Source organism: Podarcis pityusensis, assembly GCF_964106645.2.
Source record: "Podarcis pityusensis genome assembly, chromosome: 1".
NCBI classification, from domain to species: Eukaryota; Metazoa; Chordata; class Lepidosauria; order Squamata; family Lacertidae; genus Podarcis; species Podarcis pityusensis.
In genome coordinates, this window is record NC_138028.1 from 69123331 (window position 1) to 69140366 (window position 17036).

Below are 17036 nucleotides of genomic sequence, written 5' to 3' on the forward strand. Positions count from 1 at the left end.
CCTTTGCTACATGATCACAGCCATTCTGTGATGACGTAATGAATGTGATTCACTGGAGTTATGTAGTCAATTGCTTTTGGCTACATGATGGCATTACTAAGGGAAAATAAAGTCAATAGCATTGTATCGTTGCCCTAGCTCAAAATGGCTGTGAGGTCAGTGTGGGGATAGAACATGACTCAGCTAGGATGTCAACGTCATCATTTTCCCATTGCTCACCCTTACTCTTTCCTCAGCGCTAGATTCATGGTGGTGTGGGCTGTTCTGCCACACAGGTCATTAAGCCAAGTGGGCACAATATTGAGAAGATCAATAATTGAGAAGATCCATTTGGGGGGGAGCAAAATTTTGGCCTTGCACAGGTCACCATATTATGACAGATTACCAAGTCCCACCCCTGCTTGCCTCTATAGCTAGACTCGGAGTGTTACTTAGGCTGCCTTGTTCTTAGCAATGGGGGCATATTTCACCCCTCCAATACCTGTCCCAACACAATGGGTGAACACTTTGTTCATCTTTTTTTTGGAGGGGAAACAGCACACACTAAAGGGGGTGATCCTTTGGAAGCAAGAGAAAGCCTTCATGAAAAACACCACGACTCAGGCACTTTTGGTTTCTCTCTGTTAATCGTTTTTCCAGACTTCAGTTCTTCACATTTTCTCATCAGTTTGCTTTAAAATAAGGAAGGTGGCTTTGATCCACACTCTCTGTGTGCATTTGGCTATTTTGTCATGTTCCGTTCACAGCTTCTTGAGGAGTCACTTGGCCATGCTCAGTGCACGCCCTAATGGCATCTCTCCTACCTTAGATGTGATCGTGACACTGCTGACAAGGAGAAAGACAAGAGATACAGTCAGGCAGGAAAACTTGAGCCTGTCAGAGACTGGATCCTAAGTATAAGCACAAGTTGAATCACTGCATCTAGTTTCAAATCAAATCAAATTTTGATTCTATATTGAGATACCTGCATTGAAGGGGTTGGACTAGACGACGACTCAGGGTCTCTTCCAACTCTACAATTATATGATTCTATCCCTTCCCAAAAACAGAGTTTGTAAACCATTACCTCAGTCAAATAGTCATTTTTTTCATCTTTCAACCATGCATCTAAATTATAAATTTATATCAAAAGTTCTGATTTTCATGTTTTTACATATAAGGTAATCAACAGTTTTACACACCACACCCGCAGCTTCTGGTTAACAAGTGATTATGCTGAATGAAGGATAAGTGACTCACAACTGCCTAAACAGGAACTGTCACAGAACGAGCACCCCAGAGCTATAGGGGAAATCTTCCCGTTGTTTATAAGATGAAGAGTATAACATCGTGTTATCTCTCTTCCTCAGCTGTACGTTTTCTGAGTCAGCACTAGTTTTATTTTCCAGGCTGCCCCCTAGCATTTTTTTGGGGGGTGTCATGCGTTTCCACTTAGTGACCTTCACCTGTGGGATGGCTTTTGAGCTCAGCAACAAGTTCGTTCCTGCCTGCGGTGGAGCACAGTGGCCGTCCAGCAGTTCTCAAGAGAGGACCTCATTCGGAGATCACAAGGTGCGCCAGGCGTCGCATTTTCAACACTGCAGGGTGGGAAGGAAGCAACCTGGCTTGAATCTCGACACCTCCTGTTCCCAAGGATGGCATCTCACGTTGGAGTTACAATCTTCTTTTTCTCAACCTGGATTGCAAGCATCACAACCCAGCACAATTTTCCTTTGGAAGGTATGTTTTTAGTATGTTGCTTGTACTGTTTTTTTCTGAAGTGTTTTGTAGCACTGTAAGGACAAGGTAATCAAATCCAGCCCACTATTCTCAGCAAGATTATTCACAGCTCTGCAAATTAATCCCAGATTGCAGTAAAATGAAACACAGAGCAGGAGGATACCTAAGCAATAAGGGGTGCTTCCAGACTGCCACTGTTTTGGGGTGGGATTCAGACACATAGCAGCAAATTTGGCTGGCACCATTAAAGTTGACTTTATGCTCTCACACAACTTGTTTCTGGCCCCCAAAGTTTGGACTCTTTGCAATAAAAATGCACTGGAATGGATGGAATAACACTTGCTTGGCCCAACATTGTATAACCTCCCTGCAAACAAATCAAAATGAATTCTCAATAAATAGCCAACGTCACCTAACCTCCCTATAAACTTTATGCAAACAAATCAGGATACTCAATAAACAGGCTGTCTGGAAGCAGCCAAGAACTCTTAAGTGTCTCCAGTTAAAGATGCAACTAGAATGTTAATAAATTATTCAAAAATGAAATCCTGAATCAGGTGTTACAAGTAATGCAGCAGTTACCTTAGCTGCAGAACTAGATATTTTTCTCTCTTTTTTTTTTTTAAGTTTTATTTTTTTGCTTGGATTTGTTCCTCCCTTCCCTCTTATTATCTTCAAAATATGTTTATCAACCAAACCACAAAAAAACAAGGTTTTGAATCTACTGAGCAGTTCAAAAGTTTTTGCTGGTTGTTAGTTTAATGACTTTTAAAATGATTTAAAGTTGCTCTGCTGAGTGCTAGCCAGCCACCTGTTTTTAGCCAGTAAGTTCACAGCCCAGGTTATAGTTGCCATAGAGCACAGTCCAGCACTCTATCCATGCTAAAAAAAATTCCAGTCGCCACAAGCTTAATATAATTTTCCCTTTTCCTTTATTTGTTGCCATAGTTTCAGATAGAATCCCTTCCCTTCCTCCTTTTCCTTCCTTGCAAGTTCAGCCACACCCATTTCCACTTCAAGTCCTGAGAGAGAACAGCCAAGCCGCTGGAATGACTAATATAGCTTTATAATGTGATCAAACTCTCCAATTCTATCTGTCACTGCACAAGAAATCATACAGAGCTCTTTCAATTAAGTTCATTTTCCTGTTTCAAGTAAACTTCCTAATCTTAGGAAACTTAGGTTATGAGTAAAGCACTTAATAAAAAAAGATAGCAAAGTCATGTTGCTATTTGAAGCAGAAACTCCAAAAGACCCCATGGAATTAAATTTGTTTTAAATACCGGTAATCTTATGCCCTCTAATATGTACTGTCCCTTCCTGCCTAATGGTAGTGTTGGCACTGAAACACCACAAATATTTGCATGCACCGAGAGCACTCAGCTTGGTAAGAAAAATTGGTCCTTGGGGAGTAGGGTATTGTTTGAGGCAAATTGATAACTAAAGAGGAAAGAGGAGTCAAGATTCAGATACACAATGCTTATTTTTAAACCCTGTTCCCTTATTTTAAAAGAAAGGATGTCTCTTATTCCCAAGGCTGACTGTTCTGCAGAATACTGCAGATATTCCTTCCCTCCAAATCTGATAGACTCTTATCATCTTGACTGTACCTCATTTGTCAAATGTTCTTTTTGAACAACAAGTGACTTTGAATTCTAGTACAGTGGTACCTCGGGTTACATATGCTTTAGGTTACAGACGCTTCAGGTTACAGACTCCGCTAACCCAGAAATAGTACCTCGGGTTAAGAACTTTGCTTCAGGATGAGAACAGAAACCGTACGCCGGCGGCGCGGCAGCAACAGGAGGCCGCATTAGCTAAAGTGATGCTTCAGGTTAAGAACAGTTTCAGGTTAAGAACGGACCTCCAGAACAAAATAAGTTCTTAACCTGAGGTACCACTGTATTATGAAAGGGAAAAACCATTTTCAATCCATTTTCTTCATGCTATTCATAATTTAATGCACCTCTATAATGTCCCTGCTTACTCAAATTTTCTCTTGGTTAAAAAGTCCCCCATATGGTAGCCTATACTCATAAACTTCCTCAGGCTTTTCTCAAGACTCCAAGGTCTTGTTCCCAGCAGTGGCAGCCTTTGAGCTCTCAAATTTCAGCAGCACCCTGTACGACGACACTAAAATCAAGCACCCACACACCCATCTCTTGTGCTCTACAGCATTGCTGAGGCACCCCTGCACCGTGGCGCCCAAACCAGTCCTGCTCCCCTAAAACGGCCTCTGTTCCTGGTCAATCACTGTCAGTTCAGATCCTGTAAGTGTATATGTTAAATTAAGACTTTTTGCCCTGATGTGCATCACTTTACATTTGCTTACATTGAATGACATTTGCCATTTTACTGTTCCTTCACCCTGCTTAAGACGATTTGCAATCCTGTTTTGTTTTAACCACTCTGAACCATTTTGTATCACCAGCAAACTTGGTAACTTCGCTGCTCACCCCTAACTCTAGATCATTTATGAACACATTTAAAAGCACATGTTCCCAAACCAATCCTTGGATATCAAGGTGGTCCCAGGCTGTGTACATTATTCTTTTTACATTCCATTGTACCCTCACAGCAATTCTTTAAGAGAGTGACTAGGCTGAGGGAGAGTTCAAACCCAGCTCTCCCTGATCCTTACTAACCAAAGTTATTTTTAGTTAAAGAATATCGGTTATTGGGAATAGGCATGACCCTGGATTGGAATGCTGGAGCGACTCAGCTAGTTGGTGTTATTATACTTGACTTTATGTAAAGTAGCTCTTATAATTTTTCCACTCTTCAAAGTACATGAAATTAAAGATCAAATTTCTATAAGTAATCATTTGATGTATTTCTTCTCTATTTGCAGATGTTAAGACTCTCCAGTGCAGGATTTCTGGAATAACTCTTGCTTCACATGTTAACAATAAAGGTGTATTTAATTTTGTCACTGCACGACAAATATGCGAGCAGCTGGGGTTACAGTTGGCATATAAATCTCAGGTTGAAAAGGCTCAGAAGCATGGCTTTGAAACCTGCAGGTACAGAAAATCTTTCAACATTTAAAATATTTTATTGTAGGTTGGCAAATAGACATCTCTTTGTAGATACAATATTTTAAAAAATATTATTATAAATGAATCTAAAGCATGAAATAATTAAATATCTACACCTTATTCTGACTTTTCTTACATTAACATTCTGTGATTAAGGCTGCAATCCTAACCTCATTTACCTGGGAGTAAGCCTCATTGAATTCAATAGGACTTACATTGAGTTAGGATTGTGCTGTGACTGTCTCTGTTCATTTGCTTCACAGAAGGGATTTCAAATATTTAAGTCTAAGTCCATAGAGTAACATCCAACATTAGTCGTACTCAGAGTAGACCAACTGAAAAATTGACAGGATCCTGCTATCCCATATCACAAACTCCTTTTGAAACGTCCCCAAGTTTCCAAAGAGACGGGCTATGTGACAGGAAGAGTTGCTGTTCAATACTTGTAAGCCCCAAAGCCTCCTTAGGGTCACAGAACGGTTTGTGTAGATCCTTAGATCTCAGAAATAGTTGACATCTTTGCACATTTTTATAACGTCTTTCATTCCGTTTACACTCTTGTTTTACATTACTTACCATGTAACATCCTGACTGTGACATTATACAGCTTTTCATTTCCTCCTCTTGCCAATTTTATTAAGTCTGAATCTTAAACACAGTTATTAGGAAGTCAGCCCCACTGAACACAATGGGACTTGCTTCTAAACAGATGTGTATAGGGTTTCAATGTGCAGAAATCGCTAAAGTCAGGGCTGGCCCAAGACGTTTTGACACTTGCGGTGAAGCACAAAATGGTTCCTCCCCCCACCAGCGAAGAAGTGGTGTGTGAAGATCTACATCGGGAATGGGGGCAGGATAAATATATGCATCGGAACATGGGTGTGAGGAGCTCCTCCCTATGCCAAGAGGTTGCTGCATGAGGGAATGCTGAGAAGGCAGCAGATCCAGTCTTCAAGGTGCATGCCACAGCTGTCACTGCTACTGTGGCAGCGGGCATTGCATTCTTTGGAGGTTGCATTTGCTACTCCTATGGATCCCGCTGCCCAAATTGGTCACCTCATCTTGCCTCCTAGGTGGGCTGCCCTAAATAAAGTTTTTTTTTAAAAAAAAAACAACAACCAAGAAGAAAACTTTCTGTGTCCTTGAGATAGTGTAGTCGTGTGTGACAGACACTTGCTATTATTGGATGAGTTGTTTGATTATGCTGAAGAACCACATCAAATACATATTCAGCAAGAAGTTGGTATTAAATTTATACATGCTTATTTGCAAGTAAGCCAAATTGCACAGTGATGCAGTCCAGACCCATTCATAGGCATTTCATCCCCCTATTTAAACATATGACAATTTCATGTGTTAGACTACAAATGGCAAATCTTGGAACCTGGATTGCAAATCCATAAAGTTGTCAACAGTAGAAAATATTGCCTATCTTTTTAAAGATAAACCTGTGAGAGAACTTTTCTACAGCGTTATTTGCTTTTCCTTTCTTCTATAAAAGCTCCATGTTGCAGAGTAGGTTGTTTCTAAGGGAGAAACAAAACTTGGGCCTCACACAATTAATCTATCTATCTATCTATCTATCTATCTATCTATCAATCAATCAGTAAGCAAGCTATTCAATGGCCCACAGTGACCAGAATAAACGTTCAGTTTAGCTTTTATATGCTAAATTTTATCAAGTACATTCTTTGATATGGGCATACGCTTAACAGAAAAACAATGTTTTCCGTTGTAGTTTTGGCTGGATACAAGAAGGGTATGTTGTCATTTCCCGGATAACTCCCAATGAAAAATGTGGTAAAAATAACACTGGAATAGTCGTCTGGAGAACCAAACATGACTATCGAGCCCATGCTTACTGTTACAATTCTTCAGGTGAGTGAGCCAAGATAATGAATCAAGCAATAATATTTTGTATCAAATCTCTTTCTTAAGCGGATGTAGCGACATTTCGTGTGAAGGCTATCCAGTTGCCAGGAGATCATGGCCAGCCTGTGCCACCCACCCCACAACTTAAATTTTCCACCATCTCTGTTTACCCTGACTCTTGGATAAAAGGAACTACAAGTTACACATAAACTTTCAACCTGAGAGAGGAAACTATCCGCTAACTTCTCTGTGTCCCCTTGGTCAAAGTGTATGGTATGAAAGGGCAGTGAAGCAGGCAGGGCGGAGAATCATTGGGTGTGTCATGGTATGTTGTTGTCAAGGTTTCAGATCAAGCTTTGTTACAGTGGACTCTCCTTTCTTTCAGGTTTTAAAGTGGAGGTTGGATGGCTATTAGCCAGAGATTATTTAGCTGCAATTCCTGCATTGCAAAGGGTTGGATTAGATGACCCCATGGGATCCCTTTAATTCTATGATTCTAAGATTCTATGAATTAGGGATGGGATGGAAATATAAGGAATGAAGGGGAGAGCATATAGGCAAAATTAAAAAGAAACATTTTTCTCTCTAAATTCTAAAAGTTCCCCAAGTTATTTCCTCATAAACCTCTTGAAAATTACTGATGGTGTACCAATTGCAATACACTCTGCTAGATGGTGCATGATTTTTAATTGTATTTTATTGCTTCTTTTATTTCTTGTATGACAATTTACATTCCATACAATTCAAATTGTGATAGAAAAAGATACCCTACTGGTTGATACTGGATCAGAGTGTCTCTGTCCTTCAGATCATGATGATGATGATGATGATGATGATGATGATGATAAAATTTCTGTACTGCGCTTCATCCTAGGATAACAGTGCATCTTACAATATAAAAACACAAAAATACTACCTAATAATGAGTGTGTGAATCTCTAACAGTCTTGGTGTAAAATGTACTTGGATAAATTTATGTCCTCTCTGTGACTTTTGGCATCACTTAAAGACTCTAGTGATAAAAGTAATATTACTCTGTCATTCAGCATCCTATTCAGTCAATGAAAATGCGTCATCAAGCTTCCACCAGGGACTCATATGAAGAACCGTAAAGAGGTCATTTCCTTCTATTATATTAAAATGTACTCAGAATGGCCATTGGTGTCATAATAGCTTTCAAACTGTGTAAATTATATAAACGACCTTCAGAATAAGGGATTAGTTATTCCTCAGGATCACATTAGCAGCTCAATTCTCTTGCTGCATTTAATATATCAAAGCACCTACAGGCTACAGGCGCACACAAAACATGCCTTTAAAATGTGGTTTTAAGTACCACTGCAATGTAGTGGGTTGGGTAACTTTCTGAACCAATGTTTTTCCTGGCCTAAGGGCCAAACTAGATGAGATGTTAATTTTGTGAAAGCAATGAGTAAGTATGTCGTTTCATTTAAATAACCACTATTAGGATCAGATGTGCAGGAATTTAATGCTTTCGACTCCCATTATGCTCCCAATTTTCCTGTTGTGAGCAGGAGAAAGAGCACACAGCAAAACATTTTTTTTCTAATGGATATTCAACCTTCCCTTTTGTTAACTGTCATACTGCTGCTGACACCTCCTTCTTGTTTCTCAGGGATCCCACTTACGCTGACAGTGCAGTTCCCATCCAGCTTAGCTATTAGAGGCACTAGGGTGAGGATGATGAAGTGTACTTTAAACAAACAAACAAACAAAAAGAAATAGAAATTACCACCTGATTTATGATGGTTGTAGCAAGGAGGAAAGCGTTCACTGCAATTCAGTATGAAAAGTCATTTCAGCTGCATGCAAAATGCTAGTGTCAATACATCTCATTGCACCGCTTTCCCTCATCTTTTCAGACACATGGATTAATTCCTGCATACCAGAAGAAAGTACAACTGCATCCCTGGACGTTACTATGGAGGCAAACTCTACTTCTGCAGTCTTTCCTCAGGACACTTCAGCAGTAGTTCAAACATCTGAGTCACAGAAAACTAAAGAGCCTTCAAAGCTGCTATATCGTATTATATGTGTAACGCAGACCATTTCACCAACAGCACCAACTACGGAGGATGTGATCCTACATCTCACGGCAAAACAAACTGCCTTTAGAAATGATTCTCTGTTTGGAGGTAAGAGCAACATCCCATTATTTAGCTTAGAGAATTATATGTATGGCTGTTTTCATACTTTCCCCATGCCTTCTGGTCTTTTCCAGTGGTATAACAAAACATCAGTAGATGTGTTAATGCAAATAAAAGGAAAGCTAGGGCTTCATCTGAGGTTTAAAAAATCCATATTGAGTGGAGGTAAGGGAAAGGTGACATTTTGAAGCAAGCAGCTGTAAAGAATGTAAACTAAACCAGACCTGCAGGAGTGAAGGGGATTCTTCATTTCTGATGTACAGTATTTTAAGAATTATTTATTTTTGGCCTAGCCTAGATCTGTTTCAGAAGACTCTTATTTTAATATTACATCCCTTGGAAAAAAAACAACTGACACCTCGCATTAGTATGGCTGAGGAAGCCCCTGGTTTGAATCTTGCCTTCATCATGAACCCACTAAGGTTGTGTTCCCACTTTCATTTACTGTGCACTCACTGCCTTTCCACATGACATTATCCAAAATGCAAATGAATCCTGTTGTTATAAAACAGTACTGTCTAAGGATTTGTTTCTCAAACCAGCTTCACACCAATGGGAATCTTACCTTCATACAGACTTGGAATATGCACAATCCAGTCATGGCAAAGAGGCAAAATGTTTAGAAACGCTAAATAGCTGTGCCTAGAACAACAACAAATCGACCAAGGGGTGGCTACCCAGGATTTTTATGTTTAGTGGTGCCTAGGACCTAGGGCAGGATGTAAGTGGTGTTGAACTGATTGGAAACAGTGGCCACAGTGGTCTCAAATTCACCATATATGTAGGTCGGCTATTGCCAGGAAAGTCCAAGAAAGTTGCATTTGACTTCAAAAGAGTAAACTTCCCAAAAATTAGATTAGGGAAAAGGTAGATGAGAGAAAGTGAAGAATGCTTGCGGGTTGTTCAAAGCCACAGATCAGGAAAGGTAAAGTCTTAAGTGCAGGCAAAAGTCCCACCTACTCCAGAGGATTGAGGGGACCCGACGTGACGTTCTGATATCACATGCCTGAAGTCATGTGACATCAGGACACCGTACACAGGGCCTTCTAAACATTGAGGGGGCCTGGCCCCCTAAAAAAATATATTGAAGGGCCCTTGAGTGAGCCGGCGCCCTTAAATCAAGGGTCTCTTGTTGGAAGTAATCTTGTCATAGGCCTAGTGCTGGCAATGAGTGGAATTAAAACAAGCAATGGGTGAGGACAGAGCCCAAGATAGGTGAGTACCACCTTTTCTCTCTTTCCACCACCCATTCCCCCATTTTCCTCTCCTTGATATCTGCATGAAATGTGGTTGAGGGCTATAACTTGCCCCCTCCCCCAGGTTTGGGTGGGTTTCTGCTGCTTACTTGTTTGTGGGAGATGTGCTAATTTTGAGATATAAGAGAGTTCTTCTTCCCACGTATCCAAAAGGACATGACAGACAGTTGCTGCTCATCGTGGCTGCTGATGACACGACAAAGTAGTTATGTCAAAGAATTCTTAGTCAATCTCATTTCAGTCCAGGGATACTGAGCTATAGAAGTGGTTTCAAAGTCTTTTTTTATGGAAATGTCCTGCCAGGGTGGCCAGAAAGAAAAGCAGACCACACTCCCGCACCTTTAATAGTTGATTAGAAGAGGGATCTTCAGCTAATCCTACTGTTGTACAACCTATGGTGGCTAAAAATTCCCTATTCTATTAATTATTAAAGGTTCATGAGCCCTGTCCTCTTTTGCATCTGGCCATCATAATTTCTGCTAATGGAATTTGCCATCATGAAATGGGATTTATTCCCAGGTAAGCAGGTGGCGCTCTGGTCTAAACCACACAGCCTAGGGCTTGCTGTCAGGTCGGCCGTTCGAATCCCTGCGATGGGGTGAGCTCCCGTTGCTCGGTCCCAGCTCCTGCCCACCTAGCAGTCTGAAAGCACGTCAAAGTGCAAGTAGATAAATAGGTACCGCTCTGGCAGGAAGGTAAAACGGCTTTTTCGTGCGTTGCTCTGCTTTCGCCAGAAGCGGCTTAGTCATGCTGGCCACATGACCCGGAAGCTGTCTGCGGACAAATGCCGGTTCCCTTGGCCATTAAAGCGAGGTGAGCACCGCAACCCCAGAGTCATCTGCGACTGGACTTAACAGTCAGGGTCCCTTTACCTTTACCTTTAAGTGTGCATAGCACTGCAACATTAGATTTTTCTCGTCAGTCTAGATGATGACATCATCTTTCTCCAACTCTGAGAGGACAAGAACAGAAATAAAGTAATGCTAACAGGCATTTTGGGGTGGCTTAATGTTAAAAAAATTATCAGTGCCAAGATTAATCTACCAACTACGCCCAGGCTGAATCATATGCCAGGACACGGTGACTAATTAGTTGCACATGCTCTGTGGGGACAAGTTGTTCAGCAACAAAAGCATGCCAGTATGACAAAAATTCCTGCTGTTCTGTGAAGTTCCAGGGAAATTTTTTTTGGCCACAAAATATTTTGTATATATATATTTTAAAGTGTGCTGCTTTAAGACATTTTATAACACTTTTGGAGTAGAAACAAAACATGGTTTTTTAATTTTAAAAATCACATATTCATATAAAATCACATAAATGAAAACAAAACCAACAGATCCATCAATATGAACAAAGGACATCCACAACTCAACCAGTCACAAAAACCAAATGCAAGCTAAAACAGAAATATATTAGATACTTTTTTAAAAAACAGGGAGAGAAAAGCAATTCCTGAAAACAACATTCCACAATGCAAGGAGTGTAGCAGTAAATGTCCCTTTCTTGGCTGCATATCTTCTAATCTCTTGCAGAGAGGACAAGTCAACTGATGAGAAGCGAGTCCGTGACACAGAGCAAGCTAGTTCCTCAAATACTTCGGTCCTGAGCAGTGAAAGGCTGTATAGGTCCAAAACGCCCCCTTGAATTCCCATCCACAAATCAATGTTGTGTGCTGACCAGCCTTTGGAAACCACCAGACAAGATGGATTACCCTTCACACTCTTTGATTCTAAAACAATCTGTTTCTCTCTCTAGGTGTACCCACTGCCCTCCTTGTGCTTGCCCTCATCTTCTTCACAGCAACAGTTGTTTTAGCAGTCTGCTATGTCAAAAAGTAAGGGTACTTTTTTGTTTTATTTGCTACAATAAATATCCATATGCATCTTTATACATCGGCTGCCTTGACATGTGCACATTCAACATGTTGACCAAGGAAGTGAGCCTTGAACTCTGCAGGTAGAATGCTTTGTGCAAGTCAGCCTCTAACCCTGTACCTTTATTGGCATGTATATTCTTTTATGCAGTAGAAACATAATACAGGTGAAGCACATTTGCATACGAATGTACGCTCAAAGGCATGTGTTTATATACAGTGGAAGGGAAGTGCATTTACATAATCTGCATGTTACGGTCTCTTCATGGATGTAGCGGGGGGGCAGCTGCCCCCAGATCAAGTAAAACAATAGAAATATTTAACTAACTGACCAATCACGTCAGTCCTGCTCCCCCCCCCACAAAAGTCCTGCCCCTCCTAACAAAAATCCTGGCTACGCCCATGTGTCTCTTGACCACCAGATCTGTGACCCTCTGTGGAACAGCAGCTCATAAAAGAACCTAGCACTAGTGCTCTGATCTGGTCCTGGGATTTTACCTAAATACAGTGGTGCCCCGCAAGACGAATGCCTCGCAAGACGGAAAACCCGCAAGACGAAAGGGTTTTCTGTTTTGGAGGCGCTTCGCAAGACGAATTTCCCTATGGGCTTGCATCGCAAGACGAAAGCCCATAGGGAAATGCTGGCGGTCGGGAGCAAAGACTTTCGCCCACAGCCGGCCTTCAGAAGAGGACCTCTTCTGAAAGCCGGCGGGGGGCAAAAGTCTTTGCTCCCCCCCGCCTGCCTTCCCCCCCCCGCCTGCCCCGGGCGATCTTAAAATGCTGGCGGGCGGGAGCGAAGCGTTCGCTGCCGACCCCCAGCATTTTAAAATCTCCCCGGGACAGCAGAGAAGTCTCTGCTGTCCCGGGGAGATTTTAAAATGCTGGGGGTCGGGAGCGAAGCGTTCACTGCCGACCCCCAGCATTTTAAAATCTCCCCGGGACAGCAGAGAAGTCTCTGCTGTCCCGGGGAGATTTTAAAATGCTGGGGGTCGGGAGCGAAGCGTTCACTGCCGACCCCCAGCATTTTAAAATCTCCCCGGGACAGCAGAGAAGTCTCTGCTGTCCCGGGGAGATTTTAAAATGCTGGGGGTCGGGAGCGAAGCGTTCACTGCCGACCCCCAGCATTTAAAAATCTCCCCGGGACAGCAGAGAAGTCTCTGCTGTCCCGGGGAGATTTTAAAATGCTGGGGGTCGGCAGCGAACGCTTCGCTCCCGACCCCCAGCATTTTAAAATCTCCCCGGGACAGGGGGAGATTTTAAAATGCTGGGGGTCGGCAGTGAACGCTTCGCTTCCGACCCCCAGCATTTTAAAACGCTGTTCCGAAGCGGGGCGGGGGGGCGGGAACACCTTCTGAAGGCGGGCGGGGGGCGAAAGTCTTTGTCCCCCCTGCCTGCCTTCCCAGGGGCTTTTAAATCGCCGCGGACAGCGGAGAAGTCCTCCGCTGTCCGGGGCGATTTTAAAATGCCGCCCGCCAGCATTTTAAGATCGCCCGGACAGCGGAGAAGTCCTCCGCTGTCCTGGGGTTTTTTAAAATGCTGGGGGTGGGAAGAAAAGCCCTTGTCCCCCCCCCCCCAGCCTTCAGAAGAGGTCCGGGGACAGACTGTCCCCGGACCTGGTCTGAAGGCGGTTTCCCTAGGAACGCATTGATTGATTTTCAATGCATTCCTATGGGAAACCGTGCATCGCAAGACGAAAAACTCGCAAGACGAAGAGACTTGCGGAACGAATTAATTTCGTCTTGCGAGGCACCACTGTACACCCCTCAATTCTATTGGGGGATAAACACATGAATTGGGAACTGCTGTGCTGCACAGAGGCATTTATGTGGCTTTGGTGAGTTTAAAGCTAACTATACAGCATCCTAAGGGTTATTTCAGTTGTCCTTGTACCTTCTCAAGAATATGTTCATTGCCTGCTTCAATTCTTTGAGTGGCAAGATGTTCCAGACATAGTGCAAGTGCTTAGTTTCCTTTGGAGAAGGAAGCATTGGAGACTTATGGTTACTCATCCAATTTCCTAACTTGTTCCAAATTTTGTTTAAAGATACAAGAAAACATTTCCATTTTCCAACAAGGAGGAGAAAAAGGTAGAAATTGAAACCAAGAACATCAAAGAAACAAAGACAAGCGTCAAAACCCCAGAGCAGGAACCCAAGGGAAACGGGAAAAACACAGAAGAATCTCAAGCCAAGCCTGAACCACGGGTAAAATGTTTGGAAGCAGAAGTTTAAGAAATGGCATCCAAATGGACATATCTTAGATGAACAAATGACAGATATTAGCAAATTGTTTATAAATGGATGGTTGTAAATACTGCCAAAGTCAATATTTTTGTCTCTCTATGCAATTTGTACTTCATGCATATCAGCTATACCATGTCATTACAAAAATATGCCTAGTTCATTACAGAATTCCATAAATGGAAGGGTTAATGTGGAGAGGAGAGAAAAGATCTGATTCACATGGGAAATGTGGCACAAGCTTTGTAACCATGAAATGTTGTATCCAACTTTTCAGATAAAATTGTACTAAACACTTCACTATAGGAATCACTTTAAGCAGGCAGTCTTCTCTCCCTCTCTCTCTCTCCCTCTCTCTCTCTCTCTATTTAAACCAAAGACAATTATAACAGAGCAATCATCTGCATGACATTCTGAGGCATGTTCCATCCTCTTCTATAGAGTTTTCTCTGCAGCAACTGTGTTTAGGATTAAAGCATAATATATCACTCCAAAAAAATATGTTGCCATTGTCACATTCATTATCATACTACGGTATACCATTTTATTTATTAAGATTGCTCTGAAAAGACAATATAATTATTTCTATACAACTTCCAGGGAGATATATTTGGATACAATCTTTTGAAACAACACGATTGGTTTCTAATTGTTATGGAAGGTTTTTCCATCTTAATAAAAAAATTTGCAGAAATCATTTTTGTAATGTTATATGGAGATCATCTACAATCCAAAAAAACATACAAAATTGGCTTGTCTTGCCATTAGTTAAACTCAAAGTGTATATGTCAGACCATAGTAAATTGTTTAATGATGGCATTTCGAACAAACCATTGATACTTATAGGAGTCTAACTATATTTACACCAAAGTAAGTAAGTAAATGGGGTCACAAAGAGTCGGACACGACTAAACGACTAAACAACAAGAAGTAAGTAAATCCAAGAAGGTTCAGTGGGACAACCTAGTAAATTTTACTTCTCAAGATGGGCAATGCATATTGAATTGATTTTGGATGTGGGCTGGAATTACACATAGGAAAGAAATTGGCAAGTAAACACAATGGATAAGATCCAAGTTCCACTTCATTTCCCACTACAGAGCTATGTTTTTAGCATCCTGAATAACTGTTACACAACACTTTTGCCAAGCCTGAATCAGTAGTCAAAGTTCAATGAACAACACAGTTCTTAACATAACAAAGCATCACTGAAGCACACATGTCCACCTAAAAGACAAATAAATTATCTGTTGAAATCTGATTTACTCTACCTCTTGGAAATGAACCCATTCAATAGAAACTGACAAGCTGCCATTCTTCAATAACATATGTAGGATTCCCACACTTGATCTCCAGATGTTTGTTGACCTTTATGGAAAGGGGGAGACTTGACTATGTACTTCCTGCAGGAAATATGCAAGATACGAAAATATTAAACCAGATTTTGTTGCAAATAGTTTTCTTGAATATAACTTTAACAGACCATTTAGTACACCAATGGCCACAATCAGTTCTTCAAGATACTATTACCCATGCTCATTATTGATTTTCTCAGTGTGTTGCCAGGGATTCCTTGTTTATCAGGATTTTTTGTACTGTGGATTGTCCATCACCACTGAATGTCTGTCTCATGCAGCCGCAGGGAGTAATCTACCAGTCCAAATCGCATGTGGTAAGGCCCAGCCTTGCATGAACTGAATGTGCACTTAGAATGCCCCCCAGTTCTTAACATGTAGGGGGTTTGCAGCAAACAAGTCCATGTGGAAAGGGTTCATGAAGGTAGGAATTTTTAAAACTACTAATGTAATTGATCCAGCATGTTATTTTAAAAAAACTTCTGTTTAGTCCTTTTTAGTAGTGGTTCCCAAACTTTTCTCCATGGACCACTTGAAAATTACTGAGGATCCTGGTGGACATGATGGGAACACAGACTCGTTCCCAAGAGTGGTTGCAGTAGCAAAATGCCAAATTTTGAGAAAAGGAAAGATTCTGTGGTATGCAGGTAGGCAGTCAGTTCCAACATAGCTCTTGTCCCAACAATGGGAGAAAATTAGGTTTTCAACGAGCGAATTTTAAGTGCATTTTCGAATCTGATATCCATGTTATAAATTATTTGCCATGCAATCCTATACATTTCTGCAGAATCTGCCCTGTTGATTGGGACTTATTCCCCATCCCACTAAGCACAGTATAAAATTTCAGCCTTTGATCCTGTTTCTCATCCTCTACAAGCAAACAAGACTCACCCAGCTTTTTTGCCATAGGTGAAAGGGCCATAGGTGTAGCCGGGGGAGCAGCTGCCCCCCTAAATCAAATAAATAAATAAAAATACTTAATTGTCCAATTGCGTTGCAGGTAACTCAGTTCTGCCCCCCTCCTTACATAAAGCCTGTGCCCCCTAAAATAAATCCTGGCTACATCCATGGAAAGGGTTTGTGTATTATTATTGTTGTTGTCGTTATTTACCTAAGTATTATTTCAAGCACATTAATTGTTGGCAGTGTGGCCACTATAGCTCTCCGGTGGAAATTATTATTCTTTGTGAGAAGGACGAATAAGGGCTGGGGGAGAGTGGGTGGGAGAATTATAACCAAGCGGGACTGTAAAACTGTAGCCCGCTTTGGATGCTTTGGCAAAAAGGCGATATAGAATCGCAAAACTGTAAGAGTTGGGTGACGAAGTGCGAACTGCCTCACTGGAACTGGAGAGAAGAAGGGGAGCGTGTTAACCCTTTTATAACCAAAGTCGGGAGGGGCTACTAACACGCCCAGGAAGAGAATCCCAACAGGAATTCTCACGAGGGCCGCTTCTGTCCGTCTCCTAGCAACCAGAAAAACCAACGGCAGGCAGAGGGCGCGCGGGGGAGC

The 17036-nt window shown here is 41.6% G+C and overlaps 1 protein-coding gene and 2 long non-coding RNA genes across 4 annotated transcripts; 1 reads left to right on the plus strand and 2 right to left on the minus strand.

Annotated features, from left to right (window-relative positions):
• Positions 1–607: 607 nt before the first annotated feature.
• LOC308481359 lies at positions 608–16998 on the minus strand. 2 transcript variants are annotated; one of them, XR_013988575.1, is made up of 3 exons: positions 16636–16998; positions 15441–15572; positions 608–825 (listed from the first exon to the last, which is right to left on the minus strand). It is a non-coding gene; the product is annotated as an uncharacterized lncRNA (long non-coding RNA). The 2 variants fall into 2 exon arrangements; XR_013988576.1 differs by lacking the exon at positions 608–825 and adding an exon at positions 16416–16474 and having other exon boundaries at positions 16636–16942.
• LYVE1 (lymphatic vessel endothelial hyaluronan receptor 1) lies at positions 1481–14668 on the plus strand. Its single transcript, XM_081013405.1, has 6 exons — positions 1481–1719; positions 4571–4742; positions 6496–6635; positions 8513–8785; positions 11812–11890; positions 13974–14668. The coding sequence occupies exons 1-6, from the start codon at positions 1635–1637 to the stop codon at positions 14158–14160; spliced, it is 936 nt and encodes a 311-aa protein (XP_080869531.1). The 5' UTR covers positions 1481–1634; the 3' UTR covers positions 14161–14668.
• LOC308481370 lies at positions 11880–13967 on the minus strand. Its single transcript, XR_013988591.1, has 2 exons — positions 13680–13967; positions 11880–12427 (listed from the first exon to the last, which is right to left on the minus strand). It is a non-coding gene; the product is annotated as an uncharacterized lncRNA (long non-coding RNA).
• Positions 16999–17036: the final 38 nt, after the last annotated feature.

Excerpts from the sequence above, each read along its gene's own strand:
- LYVE1 (XM_081013405.1), top strand. The coding sequence starts at position 1,635 with ATGGCATCTCACGTTGGAGTTACAATCTTCTTTTTCTCAACCTGGATT. Across the intron at positions 8,786-11,811 it reads AAATGATTCTCTGTTTGGAG|GTGTACCCACTGCCCTCCTT; the intron begins GTAAGAGCAACA and ends TTCTCTCTCTAG. Across the intron at positions 11,891-13,973 it reads GCAGTCTGCTATGTCAAAAA|ATACAAGAAAACATTTCCAT; the intron begins GTAAGGGTACTT and ends TTTTGTTTAAAG.